We start from the raw sequence: 24,755 nt of genomic DNA, 5'->3' as shown, positions 1-24,755 counted from the left end.
ATATATTAGTTCTTCTGCCAGGTAGTTGATAAATACTGTATTTTGAAAGTCGAAATGGCCGCTACAGGCCCCAACAGTATTGTGTACAATATAAATGGAGACAAATGATTTTAACAGATTTTGGCTATGCTTCACTAAATGGTGTTGTATGGGTGAAATATTGTCTGAAAACATGATTATTAACGGAATATATCATATCATCTAAAATTTAGGTGATAAATGTTATATTTCAAACTGGCTTCAAAATGGCCGCCATATGCCCTTTCGTGAAAATTATCTGTCCTCATTCATATTGTACATAATACAATAAGGGCCCATGGCGGTCATTTTCCATTTCAGAATGCAGCATTTATCACCTTAAATGCACCAGATATGATATATCTCGTTAGGAACCATGGTTTTAGACAACTATTTCACTCTTACATCACAATTATATGGAATACTTATAGTCAAGCAAAGCCAAATTCTGTCAAAATTATATGTACCAGATTACAATGTACATAATACTTTAAGGACCTATGGCAGCCATTTTGAATTTCAAAGTACAGCATTTATTACCTCCATTACCAGTATGTGATGTATTTGTTTACAAATCATGTTGAAGACAATATTTTTAGTCATACATCACAGTTACATGCATTTTAATTCAAATTCAAATTCATTTATTTCACTTCCATCAAACAAAAACAAATTGTATACCATATATAAAACATAAATATTTGTATCCGTTGCAAACAAAATTAATTATACATATGTAGTGAAAAAAAAACACTTAGACGATTTGGGCAACACATTGTAGGTTTTAAATATATATACTATTTTTCAATAGAAATTAAATTTAGATGGAAATGGAGGGACCCACTAAAAAGCAATGCTTGTACAATGTGGGCCCCTCAAGAAATAGATAACACAACAAATAACAAAATAACAAAGTATAAATACAGATAATCAAATGAGAAAAGAATGAATAAATGAGAGGGAAATACTCACAAAATAAATACAAAGTAATAAAAAATATACAGTTTGGTGAAGGACAAAACAATTTTATGATTCTCACTCTTGTAAAAAGTAGATTCCCTAGATGCATGTAACATAATAATTTAGTTAGGGCTTGTATCACTATTTTTAATATCAAAATACAGTATTTATCACTTACATGGCAGAAGAAACGCTATGTTTCATAAAAATCATGTTTTCAAATAATGTTTTATCATACAACAGGATTTTATGGATTTCATAGTCAAGTAAATCCAAATTATTACAAAATTACATGTCCCCATTTACATTGTAGATAATACTGTTAGGGCTTATAGGGGCCATTTTGAATTTCACAATACAGTATTTATCTCATGCATGACAAAAGAAATTATATGTTTCGCTAGAAAACATGTTTTCAGACATTATTTTACACGGTGATCACAATTACACTTTGTATTTTATAGTTCTTACTCTTGTGAAAATTGATTTCTCCAATCGCATTGTACAAAATGTATAATGTGCCTATGGCGGCCATTTTGAATGTCAAAATACAGCATTTATCTCATAAATTGCATTTATTTTTCGCAAAAAATTATGTTTTTTAGCCAGTATTCCACTCGCTTATCTTAATACTAATAATATGCATTTTAGTACTCACTCTTGTGATTTTCTTTTGTCCCCGTTAACATTGTACATAATACTGTCAGGGCATTTGGTGGCTTTTTTTAAATATTAAAATGCTTCATTTATTACATTCATGACATAACAAATGATACATTTCGTTAGCAATCATGTTTTCATCCATTGTTTCACTAAAAATCACAATTACTTGCATTTGGTGCTCACTTTTGCGAAATTTAGTTTTCCCCATTCATAGAATACAGGGGTCTATGGCGGCCATTTTGAATATCTAGAAAATATTTTTGTCAGAAATCGTTTTTTCAGAGAGTATTTCACTCGTGCAACACAAATACCTACATTTTATAACCAATGTGCGGGCAATTTTATGATTAATTTGCTTTTTTTGGCGGCCAGTTTGGATTTTGCAAATTTGCGGAAAATGCTCAAGGTTACACAAGTGGCATCATTCAGATTCGTAATCAGCACCCTCGAATTGACAAGAAACCATAAAAAATATTGTATATATGGAAAAAAAAAGGTTTGGTCAATTGTCTCTGGGGCCTATCCTGGACTAGTTCGGCACACTCATGCTTTGAAATTTGATGCTTCTATATTACTTATTTAGTATTGTTCTGTTTACGGTATAGCAATTGACTGAGAAATCGGAAAAAACACATACTTATATTATTATCTTATCTTATTTATTTGTAGTTTTGTTTACACAAGGGTTGCATTCATGGAAAATACACACAGCTTGATAATTCATTGTATATCTTTCAATTCTCTCTTGATGATCAAAGAAAATTAGGAGAACGAAATAAGCATTGGCGTAAAGATGGAATGTTTGGGTCATGGCCCTCAAAAGTTCTACAACCAAGAACAAAAAAGAAAAAGTTTAAGATATGATGTTATTTACTGTGTCAAGAAAAGTGTCAAGAAATATCTCAAACTTAGATTCTCATGAAAAGGTTGTTTTTTTCTCGCTCGCTTCGCTCTCTCGGGAGATATGTTAAGCAGATTTTTGGCACATGCGCCATACTGTACCCTCTTTTTCGCGCATAATACTGTTCACAGTGGCGTACAGACCCCCCCCCCCCCCCGAAAAAAAAAGAAAGGAATCAGAGAAGGGTGAAATATGATATTATTTCTGAATATTTTTTTATCACAAAAAGATAAATTCTGTCCGATGTGCCATATCTGGCCCCCTCAAAAATTCTGCCTGTTCAATACCATGATATGACCGGGAATTTTTTTACTCTTGCAACCCCCCCCCCCCCCGACCCTGTTACGCCCCTGGAAATAAGGATACAAAACAACAAGGAATCAATGTTTCTGTAGTGGCAGATAATGGGACAAAATAGAGCTGATTTTTATCGAGCAGACAAAATTAATAACATTAGAGCCGTAGTGTAGTGGTTCTGACTCTCGCCTTGTAAACAGGGGGTCGTGTGTTCGAATCCCACCGCGGTCTAGCGTCCTTTGGCAAGGCGTTAATCCACATTTTGCCACTCTCGACCCAGGTGCAAAATGGGTACGCGGTAGGATGCGAAAGATGTTGTATGTTTGATTTTGCCAGCGCCATAATGGTGCTGCGATGAATGCAAGAAATACTCCCCAGGCATGCCAGGGAGTGGAATTTGTGCACTTTTTCGTGCGGGATTGAAATGAATCCAATGACCGGGGTAATAATATGCTGTAACGCGCTTTGAGCCATTCTGGGAAAAACGCTTTATAAAAATTTGCTATTATTATTATTATTTTCAATGTCGTGGAGGCAAAATAATGATAAAAACCTAAATAAAATATTGTGTTCAAAATACATGTACAAAAGGTGGTCTAGTTAAGAATCTAAAAACGCGGCAAAGAAGCTTATTCGCAAGAAAAAAAAAACAGAAGACGACGCGCTTACAGACATGTTTTGTGATAAGCGCTAAACAAATATTGTTAATTATTATTTTTAATGTTATTCTCTTTCATTGCCTACTTCCCCATCGGCATTTAGTTCGTCAGCAATCCCCCCTTCGTTTTGATCATTCCTCACCGGCACCATGGCACGAAGGGTAGCAACAAGTTGCCCCCAGCATCTTTCTTCTGCGACAGGGTCCCACTCGAGGTAAGCCACATGGTTGAGAAGCATCCTTAGGGTGTTGTTTACCAGCTCTGGAGCCAGGACATCCATCATGATGAGGACAAGAAGTCGTCTTCCATTCTCCTCATCATCTTCTAGCATTCTCCTTGAAGCCATCTCCAGCTCCAGCTTGCACTGACCATTCTGCATGAAGCGTTCATTGATGATAAAGATGATGGCACGACTAACATCCTGTGCAGAAGACACGTTTTCTAGGAGGTTAGAACCAAGCCGGAAGTTGCGGAAGGAGACGCAGAGATCAAAGCCGTTCTCGTCCTCAAGGCGAGGAAGCATCTCATCCTGGACGAATGGTCTGTCGTCTTCGTGGTGGCTGACGTAGGCATCAAACATATATTAATTGTCACTCTCCTGAACGGCTCCGTAATCAGCACGTCGCTGGAAATTGAATCCAAAGTGATGACGATTTCGCTTCAGTCTATGTTTCCATATTACGACGGACACTATTACAAAGAGAAAGACAATACAGATAACACCAACTGCTATCCCTCGCAGTGATGTCGGAAAGTTAACAGGGTAAGAAATGGTCGGCAAGGAGTCATCAGGACTTGGTAAACAAGACTCTTTTAGGAACTCTTGAAAGGTCAGTCCACTGGTCTCACAGCGGTATGGTCCCTTTCCTGGAGGAGGACTTAGAGTTAGGAAAGGTATGTAGAAAGGGCTTCTCGTGGTTGTACTAGGTTCGGGCATGCCCACGTACCAAATTACAAAAGAGCAGATATCTTCTGTACAACTGAAGGGATTTCCATCGAAATTTGCAACGGTTAAATTAGATGCCTTGAGGTTGTGAACAGCATCTGGTGACATTTCAGAAATGGCACAGTAGCCCATCTGGAGGGTCTGGAGTGCTGGCATTTCAACCAAGAATTCAAAATTACTTGTATTTTGCAGGAGGTGATTGTAAGACAGGTCCAGCTTTATGAGAGACTTTAGAGCATTAAGTGCAGTCGGAACAGCAATGATTAAATTGTGACTCATGTCCAATTCTTGTAAACTTGTCAAATCCATAAATGTAGTGTTGTGTAATGATCTGATGCCATTTCTACACAAAGAAAGATAAGTTAAATTTGCAAGACCTGCAAAGGCATTAGCGGATATATCTAGAAAATATAAATTGTAATTGATGGTCATCTCACGAAGATTTCCAAGTTGTACAAACGAATTGGCCGGAATGTTTGAAAATTTCTGAAAAATCAGATCTAATTTCGCAAGAGACGAAGTTAGATGGGAAAGCTCGGCAGTTGGAATTGTCTTCAGACCAGTAAATGTCAAACGGAGGTACTGTAAACCATCAAGATCTTCAAAAACATATTCACTCAAGAAAGTGACAGTGACTTGCTCTATATCCAGGGTATCCAAAGCATGAAAGCGTTTGAAAGTGTCATTGTCGAGCCTCAAATTCTTAGAATATGAAATTTGAAGTGAAGTTGTACTGTTTGCTATTTCATCGGGTAAGGTGTGATTTAATGCCTCTTTGAAATCAACCCCAAAGCAGCTAATACGAGGATGATAACAGTCGCAAAGACCGTCACAGAAGGACACAGATCTAACTCGTCCAAGAAATAGAAGAAAACATGATATACCAAGGTAAAATATTCCGTTGCCGTTGTTCATCATTTTCATGACGTAAGATGTTCGTGACGTTTTCTGTTACGGTGTTTATCATGCAATGTAGAAGTGGAGATATTTTGTATGTTACGAACCCCCTCTCACGGAAAATGATAATGTCTGCGAGACAACAAGACAAATAATTATTTATGAATATCATGAATCCAAACCAAAATTACTTTCGTAAGATTTCGAATGTATCGATACGAGTTTCCGGACCTTCAGTGGCATGCAATGGGGGGAGGGGCTGTGGGACTTTCTCTTTCAGTTTATCAAAAATAATTATGGTCAACCTGAAACAAGTTTGATATGATAATTCAAAAAATCTTGAGAGTCAAAGATGTTCAAACTGGTTTTACCATTCCACTATACACCGATTGGGGTTTTGGGAACCTACATTAGATTCTTGGCTTGATGTATACAATTCAGTAGATCCCCTATAAATGCAGTTTTTATCAATATATTTTTTTTCAATATGTTTTTATTAAGGATTTCATTCAAATGAATTACATAAACTGCTGATAAATACAAAAAAAAATACAAATCTTCATTTCATATCAACAAGGATATGCAAAAAAGTACATATACATTTACCAAGAACTGAAGCAAATAAGGACGGAATGAAACTCCTTAAAATTATACTTTTATATCTGAAAAAAAATAACTCAACTGAGTCCTCAACCCTCTATGTATTTCAATAATAATTAATGTTAAATGGCTATATAAATGAATTGCAGGAAAACAGAAATCAACCTAAATGTATTATCATTGCATCCCATTTTAAATCAAGCTTCAACATAACTTTACATAATTATACACACATACACACACCCACCTTAACGCCCATACACACATGCACATACCACGCATACGTAAACAAACATAATACATGTATATACAAATCTGCATAATGAACGTTTAACATTTTGGCGCAATAGGAGAAAGAAAAAAACCCCTGCAAATCATATTGATACAAGAGAAGGGGAAATTGAAAAGAACTAGTAAAAAGAAAAAAAACATTAACATTCACACCAGGATTCACACTCGCACCACACTAGACACATCCCACCTGTTCACATTCAAATCCCTTTTCACCTTCAGTTCATCCCATTTCTGCAAATGTAAACTTAACTTGCCTGACTTCGTTGCCAGGCGTCTTTCTTCTTCTATACAACCCGTTATATATTTGTGTATTTTAATAAATGACGGTACCCGGCCTTCAGCTCTGGAATTAAAAATGGCATATTTGATAAAAAGAATAACAGAATTGACACATATAATTCTACAAGAATTTCCAGGTAACCCTAAGAATATTTCCCTCCAATTCAAAGTTCTTAATTCAGCTAAACAAAAATGATCAATACAAAATTGCCAAAGAGGTTTAACTTTTATGCAATCCATGAGTATATGAGTACGATTCAGTTTTTGTACAACCAAACGAACAATAATTATCTCCCACGAAACCAAATCTCATCAAATGTTCTTTTGTATATATTGCTCCATGTAAAAGCATAAACTGAAATTCCCTTTGTTTTCTTATAAGAGTTGTACTCCTGATATATTCAAATAATTTACAAATTTCTACATCAGTAAAATCAAAATAACTGTGACCATCCTTAAGTGTTAACTTGTATAGCTCTTGTAGCTTAGTAATAAACAAATTATAAATGGTTTTTTATTTAATTACTTCAAAAGCTGTTTCCTGTTTTCCAATATTCATACTTATCCCAAAGTCTACCAAATCAATTTTTTAAAACTTTATTAAACTATTATAATTTTTCCAGCTTGCTGGTATAACGTGCACAATATCTATTATTTGGAGAAGTTGATTTGCGGTAATACCGAGATTTTGAAAAAAAAGTCACAGGCTTCAAGTGGCCATTATCAAAGATTTGATCAACGCTAAATATTCCTTTATTAAAAAGATCATTGTCAAAAATTGTTTTACCTTTTATACAAATATGTTGATTATTGAATATAATAGGGTTAACCTCCTCTTCAATATACGGTATAGGAGAATAAAACACACACACACACAATAATATACGCAAATATATGATAACATAACAAATCAAAGTAAAAACAGAGGGGCCTATATATATGATAATAACTTTCGAAGAAAAATTAATGTACTAAAAAAAACTTCCACATCTCCCCCATGATTATACAATACCATAATTGTGTGCGTGTGTGTGGATGTGTGTGTGTGAGGGTGTGTTACTAATGGAGCATTGTAAGAAGCTTGTAATCAAGTGCAAGTCAATTTTAGGTATTAGAATCAATCACAAGTCTTTTGATTAATTGCAAATTTGCAATTCATTGCTAGTCTACTTCTTGCATCAATAAAAATAAATTGATTTGCTTTAATGAAAACTGACCTATCACTTACTGATTTGCAATTGATTGCAAATATTTTCTTGCAACACCCCTTAAGATATACTGTAAATATAGTTTTCATATACCAGAATAGCTTCGAACGAGTACAGCGAAACACTGAAATGCCACAAAGGATGGTGAAAAGCATTGTAATATGCATGGGAAAGCGGACCTTTCGAATGATTAAAATAATTTTCAAGAATCAATAGAAACTGAAAGTCAGATATCAATATGTTAAAAGTCTATTTAGATGTAGACCTATTCAGACGGGGCATACGGGTGATTTACAAAGAAAAGGGTAATTTCTAGTAGCCAAAAGAAGACCCAAATTGAATATGAGAAACATTGGTTAAATAAAGGGTGGTCGAAAGTCCCACGGAAGTGCAACCCTTTGATTTCGGTCCTGCGACATTTGCTCCTTCTCAGAGGGCATAGATTTAGGATTGTAATGGAGTTTTTGATTCAGAATTATGTTCAGATTACACCCTTAAAATGTTGGGCAACATACTGTCCATACAACAATTGGTTAACAGATTTATCCAACTCTGGATAGTTTTCAACCAATACTGTGTAGTTATTTCACCCAAAGCACACATTATTGGTTTAAAACAACCCAGAATTGGATAAAGTTTTCACCAATTGTGTGGACATTATGTTGCCCAACATTTAGCCGAGGAGATTGATTTTATTTCTCAGAGTTTATCTAAAATTTTGATATTTCCAAAAAGAAATTCTGTAAATTTCACATTGAATTATTATCAGCAAATGTTATTCAATAAAAAAATCAATTGAACTGGAATTTTTGTATCCTTTACCAACACTATCCACGAGCTTTAAGAGTGTATAGGATTAACTTTTATGTTTGACCTTAAGTGCAGATTATCCATCCGAGTAATAGTCGCCGGAGCAAATGTCATGAAACCTTGACATTCAAAGTTTGTGAAAAATAGCCAAATAGCCGTGTAAGTGTCGCAAATGTTTCATCGATTTTCTACACAATAACCTTGGTCATGCAGTGAATGCATACGATTGATGCAGACACCCATGGAAGGATAATCTATATCCTATGTTATTCCTCCTGTCTTTGCGCGAAGCGCAGAAGCTTTTACATTTTTACTTTTATTACTATATATATATCACGCTGACGATTTGCAGACTGTTGGCCCTGCCGATGCAAAGTTTAAAATGTTCAGAAGGTTATTTTCTCTATTGATTCCAGTCATGGACCAATCAACATTTTTCTGGGGTTGACTTGACCTTTAAGGTTGGGCTTACTCCATTCGGTCATCATGGGCGGCGAGTAAAATTTGTGAGGAACTATAGCGATGACGTCACATACAGACTTTTGTGTGTCTTATTGTATTATACCAGCCTAAATGTATTTAATTTTTCGACTTCCAGTAATGTTAAACTTGGTTTGATTCACTATGAAGGATGAAAAATTATCATTATCATATTCTTAGCGCATAGAATATAGCTTAATGTAGAAATATTTGAAATTTCTTATGATGGAATACAAAAGACATACAAAGGAAATATTATGTAAGCATGAGATGTCATCAAGTACCCTCATATACGTACTTACCAGAATTTGCAACCTGATATCATCTGAAAATACAGGAAACTTAAAAAAGGTGTCTTTTATTACATCAAATTTTGAATGCTATATGCTTGTGAGATATTTTTTCTAGACTTGACCTTAAATTGGGTAAATGTTGTCTTGTCTTGTAAGTACTGCACTTGAACGCCTCAAATAGGCTATTGACGTGCAGGCCATTCATGCAGGGGCGTCGATCCATTTTTCAGATTGGGGGGGGGGGGGCAAAATCATGAATCAACGTTCCAAAGGCGCTCGATCACACAAAACAAACAAACCCACACACACACACACACACATGTCTCACCAACAAATTAATGCGAGCGCAAAGCGCGAGCTGAATTTTTTTAGTATACTGTCCTGAAAACAGGAAAAAAGGTACTTGTTTAGGATTGATTGTAGTAACTCATGAGGAGAATACGTATATAATGCGAGTGCTGAGAGTGAGCTTAAATTTCTTTATATTCTGAACTGAAAGCTTGATATTTTAAGCATTTATGGTACCAATGATTAAGACAGGTATCTAAAAGAACAATATAGATGCGAGCGCGAAGCACGAGCTGAAAATTTTGATATTTCGATCTTAAAAAATTGACAGTTTAATGGACGTTTTTAATAAAAGAACAAGATATATATCCAACAAAAGATTATTGCAAGTCGAAGCAGGAGTTCTTTTGAGGTTTAGAACTGAAAACGGGACATTCTATTCACCTATTTAATCATGAAAAGTATGGGTTTTTGCTCAAGATAGCATGCGAGCGCGAAACGCGAGCTGAAAATTTTTACATTCCAATTGGAAAAACGGACATTTTGAGCACGCGATTTTAAATGAAGAACGAGTTGTGTATCTCAATCTCGCTTGCTGATTTATGTGTAACATTACAATCTTATTTTATTTTTGCACATGCGGATTTATTGGGGGGGGGGGCAAAACGATATGTTTGCCCCCCCCCAATATTTTCATTGGTGGGGCGATCGCCCCCCTGCCCCCCCCCCCAGGATCGACGCCTCTGCATTCATGCAATCGCTGCCGCTATATACTTCTTTCAATTAGCATGTTTTTGCTCAGCTGTTCTTAAATGCAGCTAGATCGGGTGCATTTTAATACTGGGAGAAAGTGAATTCCACTCTACAATATTACTATTGTACGAGGGTAGAGGGAATATTTGTAGCAATCCTTATTTACTCTGATTATGGTTTATCAATTAAAGGTTTTATAATATTTAAAATTGATCCCGTCCACTAAACTTTTAAATTTATTGTCGGTATAGTTACAGTCTAAATCAGGACAATTAAAAAAAAACTAAGCCGAGGGGCCGTCTTACAAAGAGTTGCGATTGATTCGATCAATCGCAACTATGGAAAGCCAGCAAAGTCAACATATTAAATGCATGTTTGTTTAAAAAAAAAATCTAGATATGAATGGATATCCATAAATTCATTGATTTTTTGACAATTTGGTGCGTTCTCCTTTGTTAACAAAGGACATCTTGCAAATTTCCTGTAGAAAAATTGTGACATTGATGGATTTCCATAGAGTTACGATTGATTGGATCAATAAATTATTGCAACTCTTTGTAAGACGGGGCCCTGGTTTATCCTTTTCATCGTTTTCTGGCCTGACGAAAGCTGGCGCTAGACCATAATTGACTTTGGAACCATAGATGCACGAACTTGGGACCACTGATCTGTACGCAGTACTAATTGTGTTGAATTATGCCCAATATGCAGATAAGTGACTGAGACATATAATAAAGTGAAACTCCAAGAACTAAAAACGGAGAAGCCCCCCCCCAAAAAAAAAAAAAAAAAAAAAATTAAATTTAAAAAAGTATTGGCCTACAGATCATTTATGCTATTCAAGACTAATTTTGTTTAAGAAAATAAGGTATTACAATATATTCAAAGATCTAACCCCCACCCCAACAAAATGTACAAACGGTTCGAAACACCCAAGTTATAATTCTCTAAAGCCTAATTTACAAGTTGGTCTTCCCGAATGAGCAGGGTTTTTTTGTGAGTGTTACAACTATGACCGAATTATGTGATTTAGGCAGTTTTGATATATGAAGTTCTGTCTTGCTCGCCGGTGCAACTTTCAAACCCTACGACTGTCTCATGCGGCACCCTGCTAACTTCACAATCAAATTAATACATTTTTTTAATTATATAATTTGCATAAAAATATAAAGGAATTCTGTTCTTTTCAGCATTATTATTGTCTACCATAACTAAAATTAAGAAGCACAGTGATCATTTTTGTTAAAGTAATGAAGCAAAACATGACTCTTTTCCCACTTTATTAGCTTTCTAATAATAGACACATGAATACAGTTAATCAATTATTTCATTTCAAATAAAGGGTACGGTATACTTTACAATAACATGCAGTAATAGAGCTTTTTAATCAGTGCATTGAAAATACAGTATGGGTAGAAAATGAACATATGGCTTATTATTGGCTACACTATTTTTGGTATTTTAATTCATTTTTATTTTACTTGAAATTTTAATGACATGAAGATGAAATAAATAATAAAAAAAACTCGGAGACCAAAATAAAAAATAGAGAGATATTTTGTTATTCCACCATATACAGTAAATAGCTACAATTTGCCTACATGAATTTATAATCAAGTACGAAAGAAAATTTTTGACTACCGGTATATAGATTTAGGCATCATCTTGTAAAAGTATCCGAGAGCTAGAGAGCCTAGCTCGCAAGCTAAGAGCTCGCTCGCTCTGATCTCGAGAAGGCAAGGCTACGATCAACCAATCAAAATTCACCGTTGCGCGTCCGAATATAGCGGCCGATATGACATCGAAAATATGGCAACCTTTCGTGTTTACCAAATTCAAAACTAATAAAATATTTCATCACAATAGTTAGAAAATCGTGGATCAAATGCTGTTGAATTACAAATAGAATTCTTTCGTTGATTTGACTGACAAAACATGGCAGAAAACGGTCGCAGCAAATCGCGACAAGGGGCAGTTTCTTCGTCGTCTGCAAGGTACGGCCAAATTAGCAGTGTCCCACAGGCTCAGCGGAGTGACACTGGATCGAGACGCCAAGGCATCGGGGAAGACAACACTTCATTGTCCCGGCTATCAACCGACAGTATGTTGAGAATGCAGTCTGGTTCAAGAAATTCTGTTAGAAGCTTGAGTATGGCTAATGAAAGCATGCAAAGCTTGTTGTCTGACATAAAAGATGTCTATACAGAGCGACTAAGGAAGTTAGAAGTATCAGCAGATCCGGGCCAGGATACAAACCGGGTAAGAATCAAGCCAGCCAGGATTCAAATTAAATAAAAACTAAAAGTTAGGCCTATATCATTACTGAAATAAAAGAAGATGAATGGATGATTGATATGATGGTGATTAAGGAAGCAGGTCAGCATGGTCAGGAGCTTCTGAATTTGGGAATCATTTATAACAGTCATTACTAACTTTTTGCTGGCAGAAACGGGTTTAACTTTAAATAACAAAACTTTGTCAAGACTCTTGGTTCGTTCACTTCTTTTTTTATCGATAAGTTTAAAAATACTGAAAATAGCACAAGACAAGTTTGCTCTAGTCTTAATAAATCAAATGTAGACTTACTCTGCTTTAATTATGATTTCAAGTTGATTTCCATAAAAACAAAAACAAAAAATCAGTATCTACACTGTAGCCTGTGCAATGTAATTTTGTTCGGCAATACTACATCATACATGTATGCAGCTGCAGGATGGGGGGACTTAAAGCTACGCACTTTGTTTACAACGATAAAAACTATGCCAGTTTGAATATTTGAACAAATTACCTTTTACTAATTTGTGGTAAATATTCCAAAGATCCTTAACTTCACCAAAAAGACAATATCACAAAACTTTTATACGAAAATCTCGCCGTGTTTTCCGAACACCTCTTGATTTTGTTGCCCGATGAAGAAGGGGTCCTAAAGATACACACTCGATTTTATCATGCAAAAAATAGTATTCCTGTGCCTTAATTTCTAAAATATTATTATAGGATAATATCAAATTAAAGTGAATATAACTCAAAAATTCCAAACAGTTGTGGGTTTTCTCTGCATTTAGAGATTTACTGTAGCCTATGTAGAAAAAATTGAATAGGCCTACTGTAGGAATCGTTCACTGCAGTCACAGTTCCACACACAGAGTGGGCATTTGCCATTAAAAACTGCATGCACGATGAGTGGTGTGTAGCTTTAGGACCCCCTACCATACGAGATAGAGAGAGAGTGCTTTTTATACGTGTGCTCCTAGGGGAATGAGATTGATTGAGCAAAAATCTGTTCTGCATTGGAAATACTGTAGATCTATGTAGACCCTATGCCGATTATTTTTTACTTTTTTAAAGAGAATTGAGAATCGTGAATTGTTGGGTTATGTTTTTTCAAGATTACTGTAGCCAAAAAACTGTATTGTTGCCCTTAGATTTTTTTTAAAATTCCCCTGATTCCCCCAAAGGCCCAAACATAACTAACTATTAAGGAAACAAGTTTATGCTACCTTGAATGCCGACCAGGATAAGCGAGCTGTCGCAACTCTGTAATTCTTTTTCAATTCAATTTAATTTTTTATTTCACATTTGCATAAATAGACAATGACTCTACATACAATTACAGTATTAAATAGGCATATTACACATAGGATCACACAAAATACAGAAAATACAAATGTATGGAATTTAACAAAGGCCAACTTCCTATCAAAGGCAAATCCCAAATGTTTGTAAACAGACAAAAAGTGTTAAAAACAGAACTAACCAAGGCAAAAACACAAAAAGCAAACAACAAAATGGCTTATTAAACAATTTATGAGTTTATGAGAAAATTTATATATTTCTGTTTTAAAGGAGTTGAGTGAGGGGCAAGATTTGAGATCATTGGGTAAACTATTCCAGAGAGTGGGTCCAACACATTCGATTGTACAGTTTGTAATTCGTGAGAAATTATATTTGAAATTAGGCAAATTAAAGTTTTTTGACTGTCTGGTAATGTAATTACTAACAGATTTGTTTTTCACAAAATCATCATAGAAAGAGTGAAGAGAATTATGGAGAAATAAGTACATGAAAATTGCAATTTGATAGTTGTTTATATTACTGATAGAGAGTAAATTAATTTTTTTGGACAATGGTTGTGTATTGGTTCTTGGGCAGGAATAGACCAGTTCGTAGTCACTTCATTGACAATTATGGTCAAATGACCTTTCATTTCTGTCATTGTGATAGGCAGATTTCGAGCCAGATAAGCATGCCTTACATAGCAGGATGAAGAAATTGAATAGACCTGGGCTCCATAACACAAAGGTTTGCGATGAATTTATACGAAAGAACCGCACTGATTGGTCCCGGGTCAGTATTTTAAACCTAATGCGCATGTAACATTGATAGTGATTGGTCAGTTCATTTAGCGATTGATCGCTAATCTTTGTGTTACGGAGCCCAGGTGACTGCTGTAGAATAGCACATAAATGAACACAATTTGTTGATGCAGAGTGATGTAGCATGTTCTACAATGTACTGGCAAACTGAAATACCAGTCGTTCGTGGACGCATTGTTTTTTGTGGTTGTAAATGAAAAACACAATTCAAAAGAATGTATAATTCAAGACATCAAAGTTGGTGCTTACCTCATTAAATTTTAAACCACTATGTCACTTTAACTAGTACCAATGACCTTCCTCTGATCATGCGCAGAGTGGAACTACGAACTGGTTTATTGGTAATAACTCTTATTGCACGTTACTGCTTAAAGATGAACCATTGCACAATTACCCCAGAGTATATTGCTGTAGGGCAAGACAATTGGTTGATACCGGTATATCATTAGAAGCGTGCGGTATGTATGTATAATGGAAATGATTTTTTTTTAATTGCACCAATGGATTTAGAAACTTTACAAGATATATACGTTATGTGATCTTTCCAAGTCAGTTTGTCGTCTCTGACTACACCCAGAAATCTCATAGAATTAACTATAGGAATCTTACTATTTTGAATATAAATGTCAAAGTTTCTCAAGACATTGTGCCAGAGTGAATGATCATGCACTCATCTCTGTTAGGTCTCCCTGTGTAGGGAAATACATGTAAGGTTGGCATTGTTTGGCTTATTTTCTCTTGTTCTTGGGGACAAATGCTTTATTTTTTGTTACTCTGTCAGTTTCCATTAAAACTATTCCTTATATACCGTAAGGGCACCAGTATTCAACCCGTTTGGAGAGTTTCCTCAAATATATAGAAATATGGAATTTTACAATAATTTCAGACCTGTCTTATTTTCAAGAGCAAATGCTGGTTATTCTTTTTGCGTTATTTTTTTTTCTCAACCCGTTGACTGTGTGCGCGGGCGATCGAATAATACGGCGATGGTTATTGGCACTAGTATTCAACCCGTCGGCACTAGTATTCAAACTAGCGATGAAAGATGGCCCTGTCTCTCAATCTGCCCTTGTCCCATCCAACTAAAGACTAAACCATTTGAGATGAGACCAAACAGGGAATTAGTCAAAGCCAGAGACTTACATAGATCTACATTTAGTTTAGCAATCTAAACCATTTTGAGATTCGCTATGTATCATTACTAGGTTACTAGTGCAATTTAGTGCAAAAGGTCATCGCCGCATAATTCGATCCTCCGCGCATACAGTCGACAGATTGATTAAGAAAATACTGACAACAGTATTTGGAAATAACAAAGGTATGAAATTAAGGTAAATTCCCTATTTCTAAATATTTGGGGGAATTTGTCAAAATCTTTGAATTATGCCGGGTTGAATACTAGTGCCCATACGGTACATGTAATTTGGCTCATAAGTAAATTGAATTCTTTTCATCAATTTTTTTTTCTAAATTGAAATAGAGATTGTTGAATGACAATTTTTTTGCAATTTCATTTTCCACCAGTAGAGGGCCTACACAAAAAATGCTCAAAATTATATTTTTTGAGTGCTCTTGTGAATAAAAAAAAAAAAAAATCTCCAATGTAAGTGTGTGTTGCCTACTGCATAGATCTACATGTAGATTCCCCATAGGCAGGGTGGTTGTGTGATCATGTGGCTCTGATCAGTTTTTGTCTCACCTGCATAGCAGAGTGAGACTATAGGCGCCGCTTTTCCGACGGCGACGGCGACGGCGGCGGCGGCGGCGGCGGCGACGGCGGCGGCGGCGGCGACGGCGACGGCGACGGCGGCGTCAACACCAAATCTTAACCTGAGGTTAAGTTTTTGAAATGACAGCATAACTTAGAAAGTATATGGACCTAGTTCATGAAACTTGGCCATAAGGTTAATCAAGTATTACTGAACATCCTGCCTGAGTTTCATGTCACATGACCAAGGTCAAAGGTCATTTAGGGTCAATGAACTTAGACCATGTTGGGGGAATCAACATCAAAATCTTAACCTAAGGTTAAGTTTTTGAAATGTCATCATAACTTAGAAAATATATGGACCTAGTTCATGAAACTTATACATAAGGTTAATCAAGTATCACTAAACATCCTGCATGAGTTTCACGTCACATGACCAAGGTCAAAGGTCATTTAGGGTCAATGAACTTTGGCCGAATTGGGGGTATCTGTTGAATTACCATCATAACTTTGAAAGTTTATGGATCTGATTCATGAAACTTGGACATAATAGTAATCAAGTATTACTGAACATCCTGTGCAAGTTTCAGGTCACATGATCAAGGTCAAAGGTCATTTAGGGTCAATGAACTTTGGCCAAATTGGGGTATTTGTTGAATTACAGCCATAAATTTGAAAGTGTGTTGGTCTAGTTCATAAAACTTGGACATAATAGTAATCAAGTATCACTGAACATCCTGTGCGAGTTTCAGGTCACATGATCAAGGTCAAAGGTCATGTAAGGTCAAAGAACTTTGGCCACGTTGGGGGTATTTGTTGAATTGCCATCATATCTCTATAAGTGTATTGGTCTAGTTCATAAAACGTGGAAATAAGAGTAACCAAGTATCACTGAACATCTTGTGCGAGTTATAGTAGTTTTCAAACTCAGCACTGCTGCTATATTGAATCGCGTGATGCAGGTGAGACGGCCAGAGGCATTCCACTTGTTGTTTCCATCAATTGACAGGGGCCTGGTCGCAATAAAATTTGTTAAAATGTATTTCCAATTAGAAAAGTATGGGTAGAATGCAGTTCAGGGGAAAACTTACATTGAAATGAAATGCTCAAGAGTGCCATGGAAACTATTTAAAATAACCCTAGAAATCCCCATTATTGCAATGTTTTTTAAAGCTTATCTAATGTTGCAGATGAAGTAAGGCAAGAAGTTATGAAAAGAAGCCCTCCCAAAATAATAATAAAAAAAAATATTCTGAAATTTTCCTACATAATGGGCCAGATGAGCTTATATTATGCCATGGCGTCCGTCGTCTGTCATCTGTCGTCTGTCTACAATTTCAAAATGCTTCTTCTTCGCCATTTTAAGTCCAATTTCAATTCTGTTTGCTTTATATGATAGCTCTAGGTGGGGGATTCAAAACTTCTACACAGAATTTTGAAATTTTTATTAAATATGCTAATTTATGCGCATTTTTCAAAATTCACAAAAAATGCTTCTTCTTTATTTGTGGACCGATTTTTAATTTTTTGCTTCCATCTGGTAGAGCTTCTTTAGGTTCACCAAACTTCTACACAGAATTTTGAAATTTTGACTAGAACAATTTTTATGCTAATTTATGCATACTAAAAATTCACATAAAATGCTTCTTCTTTATTTGTTGAACGATTTTGATTTTTTTTTCTTGCATCTGGTAGAACTTCTTGAGGTTCACCAAACTTCTACACAGAATTTTGAAATTTTCATTAGAAAATTATTTATGCTAATTTATGCAAAATTCATACATCACAGAAAATGCCTCTTCCTCTTTATTTGTTGACCGATTTTGATATTTTTCTTCAAACTGGTAGAGCTGCATGAGGTTCACCAAACTTGTACACAAAATTTTGAAATTTTGTCTAGAAAATTTTTTATGCTAATTTATGCAAATTTTATTCATAAATCACAAAAAAAGTTTTTTCTATTTCATTTGTTGATCAATTTCAATTTTGTTTGCTTTATATGATAGTTCGAGGTGGTGATACAAAATTTCAACACAGAATTTTGAAACTCATTAAATATGCTAATTTATTCATATATTTTCAAAACTCACAAAAAATACTTATTTATTTGTTTTTGATTATTTTTGTTCCATCTGAGAGCTACAAGAGGTTCACCAAAGTTCTACACAGAGTTAAGAAATTTTGACGAGAAAATTATTTATGCTTAATTTATATGAAATTTATTCATAGATCACCAAAAATGCTTCTATGTCATTTCTTCATCAATTTTATTTCTATATCCTCAATTTATGTCACCAATATAATTCACTACAGTGTCAACTGGGCTGAAATTAAAATCGTGATAAATTTCGTTGCAAGATGCCGGATGAGCTCCACATCATTGATGTGCTAGTTTGTTTGTAGGGGGCCCCATGGAATTCTTTAAAACAGAAAAAAACTTGCTTTCCAAATTTGATGAGCATTTTTGGTTGTAAGTGAACAGCTATCTGCTATCACCAAAGATCTGTACAGTCCTATACAGATGTAAAACTCTGCTACACAAAACACAGAGAAAGTTACAAGGGGAAATATGTTTTTACACACATGTAATGATTCCATGTCATGAAATAAAAAAAGTGGGGAGATCACATCAATAGCCCATCGATTGCATATTTCTGGTGGGATGCATATTATAATTGTTTTCACAAAAATATTGCAGAATTTTGAAATTAAATAACTTTAAAAAAAAAAAAAATTTCAGTACCGATATTTTGCTTTACTTTGGGTGTGTTTATGCTTCCATTGCGAGGACAGAATCAGCGTTTTCAAACGTCGATTCAAAACGCCGATCGTAAACGTAGTTCTGGGAGTGCTGTTTATGCTTAACTTTTCAGAGGCGAAATCACGATCTCCAGCTGGCTTCGCATCGTAATTTTCGTTGAGCAGGAAAGCGAAATCAAATTGGGCGCACCTTTTCCCGAAAGTTTTTTTTCCGAGTGTTGTTATTATGTGGAGGTAACATGCGACCATGGAGCAATGCGACTGTATTTGCCCGCGGATTTTCATCTCACCGGAAGCATGTACCAACTACCAACTGACGTCATTTAAACACGTTTACGATCATGGTTCTGTTTATACTTCCCCAGAAAGCCTGATTTTGGTCAAACGACGTTTACAAACGCACCTTTTTGTGAGTTTACGATCGGCGTTTTGAAACGTCGTTTAAATTAAAGTAAGCATGGACACAACCGTGTTATCACGTATGGAAACGCTGATTCTGGCCTGAAAAGTGGAAGCATAAACACTGCCTTTGTTTATTTAGATTGTATTATTTTCAGCTTGGAGTACCCTTTTATTACATTTTCACATAGAATTTGAATAGAAACACGTAGGCCTACACTCTCTGCGAAATCATTTGCTTACACTCAATTCATTAAAATGTTTTGATATTTTGAAAAAAGGAAACCAGATCCTTTTATGTGTTTTTTCTTCAGATCTAGCAAAGAGTAGGCCTATATGTGTAGATGCATTATACATTAAATTGTGTATGTAAATTTTAGTCAAGGTTAGTTATAAATGCATACAGTGTAATAATGCTTTTTTTTCTGCCTTTGCCAGAAAAAGGTTCGCATACTGCAGTCTTATGTGAGTGATCTTTCAGAGCAGAATGATATCTTGGTGAAGACTGTAGAAGAACTGGAAAAAGAGGCTAATGACAGAGTCATCATTTTAGAAACAAGACTACTTCAAAATCAAAAGGTAAAAATATTTGAAATTGTACTCGTAGATGATGAAATTATACCTTGTGACAAAGAAGTGATCGAAAGAATGTAAGTGTTCAACTTCAGCGAAAGAAATACATGACTGCCCAAATCGCCCTAAAATTCCCCCAAAATGCATGCTTTGAGGCGATCATTCTTTCTAGAGTTGCCCCAAGATCTGCAATATTCAAGATCATTTAGAATATTGATTTTCTAACTATGACAAAATTATAATAATTGCTTTTACTGCGTAATTGCTTGTTGCCCCTAAAAAGTAGTCTTTAAAATGAAAGAAATAGCCCCAAATTCTGCAGTCGCCCTATGTGGAAAAAAAAAAGCTAATAAAAATAAAAATTATTTCCTACTCTATTTAGCTTACAACTTTGCTCAGTGTCTGCCTGGTCATTACATGTGTCTCTGGGCTGAACTGAGACTAAAAAATTAATTCTGTTGATCCTTTTTTCCTTTCATTAAATTGTACAATACTGTCAACTAAAAAAGCTGAATAAATACTTCACAGTGATTTTATTAGTAAATTAGTAAATTTACAACCATGAAAATTTGTTTATTTGTGGCGTACATGGAGAAAGTGAATGAAAAGGAAATACATGTACATGTACATGTGTAATCTACTTGTTTCATGATTTTTTGAGCAACAAATCATGTACACCTACATGTACAATATATTATATAAAGGGGAAGATTAAAAAGCCTTCTACAACATACAGGTGTACGTACTATTCAGTTTAAAAATTCAAAGATTTTGTCATACGATCTCAAAAGAACAAATGCTATACATACATGTATATAAAAAATATATAACAAATTTATGCTAAAATGCCATACAAACATATTTCCATATATATGGAAATTACTTTAAAAATATCCAAAAACAACAGTGTAGACCTACATACATTTTGCCCTTTATTTTCATGAAGTGTGGACTCTGCTAGGTTGAAGTTATTGATCATTTGCATCTATAGTACATGTAGTTATGTACAGTAAAATAACTGTAATATTTGCCATAATTTTCTTCGGAATATATTATTTAGCATGATATATCAAATGATGAGTGATTGTATGTAAATATTTGTGAGTGCCATATTCTTTGTAATGTGTATCAGACACTCATTCTCATTCAATTTGTTATGCATGTATGATAGTCTCTTATCAATGTCATTGAACCTCCATGTCAGTGAGGCTTTATAGGGCACATGAGAGTAATTCATCTGCGCGCAAAGCATGTCGGACAGGCGTAAGTAAAGATCACATGACTTTATTGATTAAAATAATTCATTAAAAATAGATCAAATGTTTGTATATCAAAAGAAGAACGATAGAGATAATGCTATGTTCATACTCTTTCATAATTAAGGCATTTGGGGAGGCTAGACTGCATTTTTGTCTTTCATTTTAATTATTATTACCCACAATGCAGTTATGTTTTTTCTGGCAATGAACTGGCCGAAATTATGTTTAGTCTTATTTCAGGCCATTTAACTTTTGATTGAGCTGGGCAAGTACCTGATTAACATATCAAGTCTTAATGTACTGTTAATTGTGACTAATGTCAGTGAATTAAAGCAAAATCTATCGAGGGATTGATTTTTGATGATTTTTTGATGAGCTATGATATAACACGTGAGTGAATGGGGGTCTGTAATACTCATGTGTGCCCTATAGCACGACTACACTTCTACACTGTCGTTGCTATGGCTGGGCGTCGTCTGCTAGAAATCAGTGGTGAGAATGCTTCAAACAGTTTTATACAAAGTGATAGGTTATGTTTAACAGCAGTTGATAAGTATATAACTCGGCATTTGGTGCATTTATCGCTTACGATGCTGAAATGACGCTTTCAAATGTATATTCAATGCCTATTATCATTTATCATGCAGAAATGCGAGTTTCTACTGCCAATAGGAGATCAGATCTGGTTGGTTTGAGAGTGTGAAATTAAATAAGTAGGGATTTCAAAATGATACATAACTTCTAATTATCATCAAGGATTCCTATTTTCAATATTTAGAGCACGCCGAGAAAGAAAGATGAACAAAACATTAAAATACATAAACTTGTCTCAGTCAGATGTTATACATCATAGATTGCGCACTTGAATACTATTCACTTCGTTGAAAGCTACGCGGGGGGGGGGGGGCGAGCTGAGTCGGGGTACATACCCCATCCTCCTAGCTTGTACGCAGGGCGGGGTTGATGGTATATGTCTATAGCACCCCCCCCAACTTGTGAGTTATAATGAGGAAGAGAGGCGATATGAGCACAAGAATTGCTTACACTATTTGTTTGTTATCAATTTTCTTTTATTTACTTTGTTTATTTGTATGCGAATAAAAAAGGTAATAAATCACTTCAAACAAAATTAAACATGCTAACAAGAAGTTGTAACTCCACACAATATATATTTTAGCCCATTGATTGACATCAAACAAGTAGAACTTGTAGCTGCAATACCATAGCCTATAGGAAGCGCACAAAATATATGAATGGAACACTGTATTTTTACATTAAAATCAGGGGCGTCTAATGAGACGTTTTCTTTTCTTTTAACACGTTTAGTCAGATTAGGTATTGAATGCAAGGTATCAATCTCTTCAGGAGAACCCACTCTTTCTTTTGAGACCATTATTTTCAACTTTTTGTCATTTGACCCTCAGTATAGGGCACATGAGAGTAATTCATCTGCACGCAAAGCATGTCGGACAGGCGTAAGTAAAGATCACATGACTTTATTGATTAAAATAATTCATTAAAAATAGATCAAATGTTTGTATATCAAAAGAAGAACGATAGAGATAATGCTATGTTCATACTCTTTCATAATTAAGGCGTTTGGAGAGGCTAGACTGCATTTTTGTCTTTCATTTTAATTATTATTACCCACAATGCAGTTCTGTTTTTTCTGGCAATGAACTGGCCGAAATTATGGTTAGTCTTATTTCAGGCCATTTAACTTTTGATTGAGCTGGGCAAGTACCTGATTAACATATCAAGTCTTAAAGGTAAATGCCAGTTTTGGTAACGATATCAAAATGAGTTCGTACAGAATCCAATAAAATGACCACCAAAGTGTCTGTTTGTATTTAAATAAAACATATGTGCCAAAGGATTCTGGAAGAAATTGTGTAATTGCTGAGAAATCAGCAAATAAGCACAGGATTCGGGTAGGGCGTCGTGCCCGACGCTCAAAGCAATAATAATACACTGCCCCACGTGCGCTTATCTGTGTTGGTGATCTTCAGCGTGAACATTTTTCAGCGTAGATTTCAAGATTTCACAAAGTTCGGTTTATGTAACTGTACCAGATCTAGATCCTCGATGATATACTGACAATTAAGCCTTGTTTTACAGATTTTCTCATGAAATCAGTGTTTACTGCAAATACTGGAATTTATCTTTAATGTACTGTTAATTGTGACTAATGTCAGTGAATTAAAGCAAAATCTATCGAGGGATTGATTTTTGATGATTTTTTGATGAGCTATGATATAACACGTGAGTGAATGGGGGTCTGTAATACTCATGTGTGCCCTTCATTGCAAGTTTCTACTCAACTATTAACTCCAACCCTGCTTTTGATCCTCAGGAGAGTCAGAGAGTATTGTTTTATACAAGTGCGTGATAATGAATAATAAAGAAGTGATTTTTGAGAAACACCCCCATATACATTGCGTATCGATACAAAGTTTACACTTTGAAAATATACTGGGAATTGAAAAATATAAAATATGGGGATAAATGTTTAACTCATATTCTTGGGTTTGGGTCTCATCTATCAAATGAAAGTAAAAAATTTGACAGAATGTTAAACTTAAATGAGCACTGTCCATTTTTGTGAAGCTCGCAGAAATCAGTTTGCTTTCGCCTTTCGCAGAAATTATCATTTTCATGCTGTGTCAAGGAAAAAGGCGAAAGCAAACTGACCTTGCGGTACATTTCTCATACATTTCTTTGCATTTTAGTAAAATGATTTAAAACAGATAAATTCAAATATTTTGTAACAACTTTGCCACCCAAATTCACTTTTTAACCCGAGGTATGCATTACATTTACCTTTTTTGTGCCAGCTGGATCTGAGGATAAAACTGAATATAAACAAAAGATTATTTCAGACAGCTCCAGCATTGTTTCAAGTTTTTAACATTTTAAGTGGGACCACATTTCATATTTCATTTGATACTTGTTTCTCCACACTTTCTCCAAGCTTGACATTAATTAACAAAATGAAAATCAAGCCTAAGCCATTTCATGTGAATCACAGCTACATGTATGTGTAAAGCAGATATCATCACGATGGCATTGGGGGGGGGGGGGGGAGGGGTGCATGTAAGTATGAATTTTTGGGCAAGGAATCAAGTTAGAAAGATAAAAGATATCTTTAAATTGATATTTATAGCTAAAATCCATGTGTTCTTTATGATTAACTTTTATTTTTAGTCATTTATTTCCAATTTCTGTGCAAATCATTTTTCACAAACTTATCAAAATTAAGTAAGTGGTGCTCACTCAAGCAGAAAGATTTTCGACATTTATATTGTCATAAAGCTTGATAAAGAGAACTGTATCA

At 35.1% G+C, this 24,755-nt stretch overlaps 1 protein-coding gene and 1 pseudogene across 2 annotated transcripts in view; one reads left to right on the top strand and one right to left on the bottom strand.

The window, feature by feature from the left end:
• Nucleotides 1-3,542: 3,542 nt before the first annotated feature.
• Nucleotides 3,543-5,368, bottom strand: LOC129282228 (toll-like receptor 7; annotated as a pseudogene).
• Nucleotides 5,369-12,065: 6,697 nt separating this feature from the next.
• The window catches only part of LOC129282238 (uncharacterized), a 69,668-nt gene continuing 56,978 nt past the window's right edge, over nucleotides 12,066-24,755 (top strand). Inside the window, exons 1-2 of one of the 2 annotated variants that reach the window (XM_064114361.1) lie at nucleotides 12,066-12,605; nucleotides 20,028-20,168. In XM_064114361.1, coding sequence (XP_063970431.1) covers nucleotides 12,282-12,605; nucleotides 20,028-20,168 — 465 coding nt within the window. In that variant the 5' untranslated portion in view covers nucleotides 12,066-12,281. The remainder of the gene's footprint in view (nucleotides 12,606-20,027; nucleotides 20,169-24,755) is intronic. The other variant, XM_064114358.1, reaches the window with a different exon arrangement.

This window comes from Lytechinus pictus, chromosome 2 (genome assembly GCF_037042905.1).
Source record: "Lytechinus pictus isolate F3 Inbred chromosome 2, Lp3.0, whole genome shotgun sequence".
Classification (NCBI taxonomy): domain Eukaryota; kingdom Metazoa; phylum Echinodermata; class Echinoidea; order Temnopleuroida; family Toxopneustidae; genus Lytechinus; species Lytechinus pictus.
Note: the sequence above shows the minus strand (reverse complement) of the source record. Positions and strands in the feature narration are given on the sequence as shown.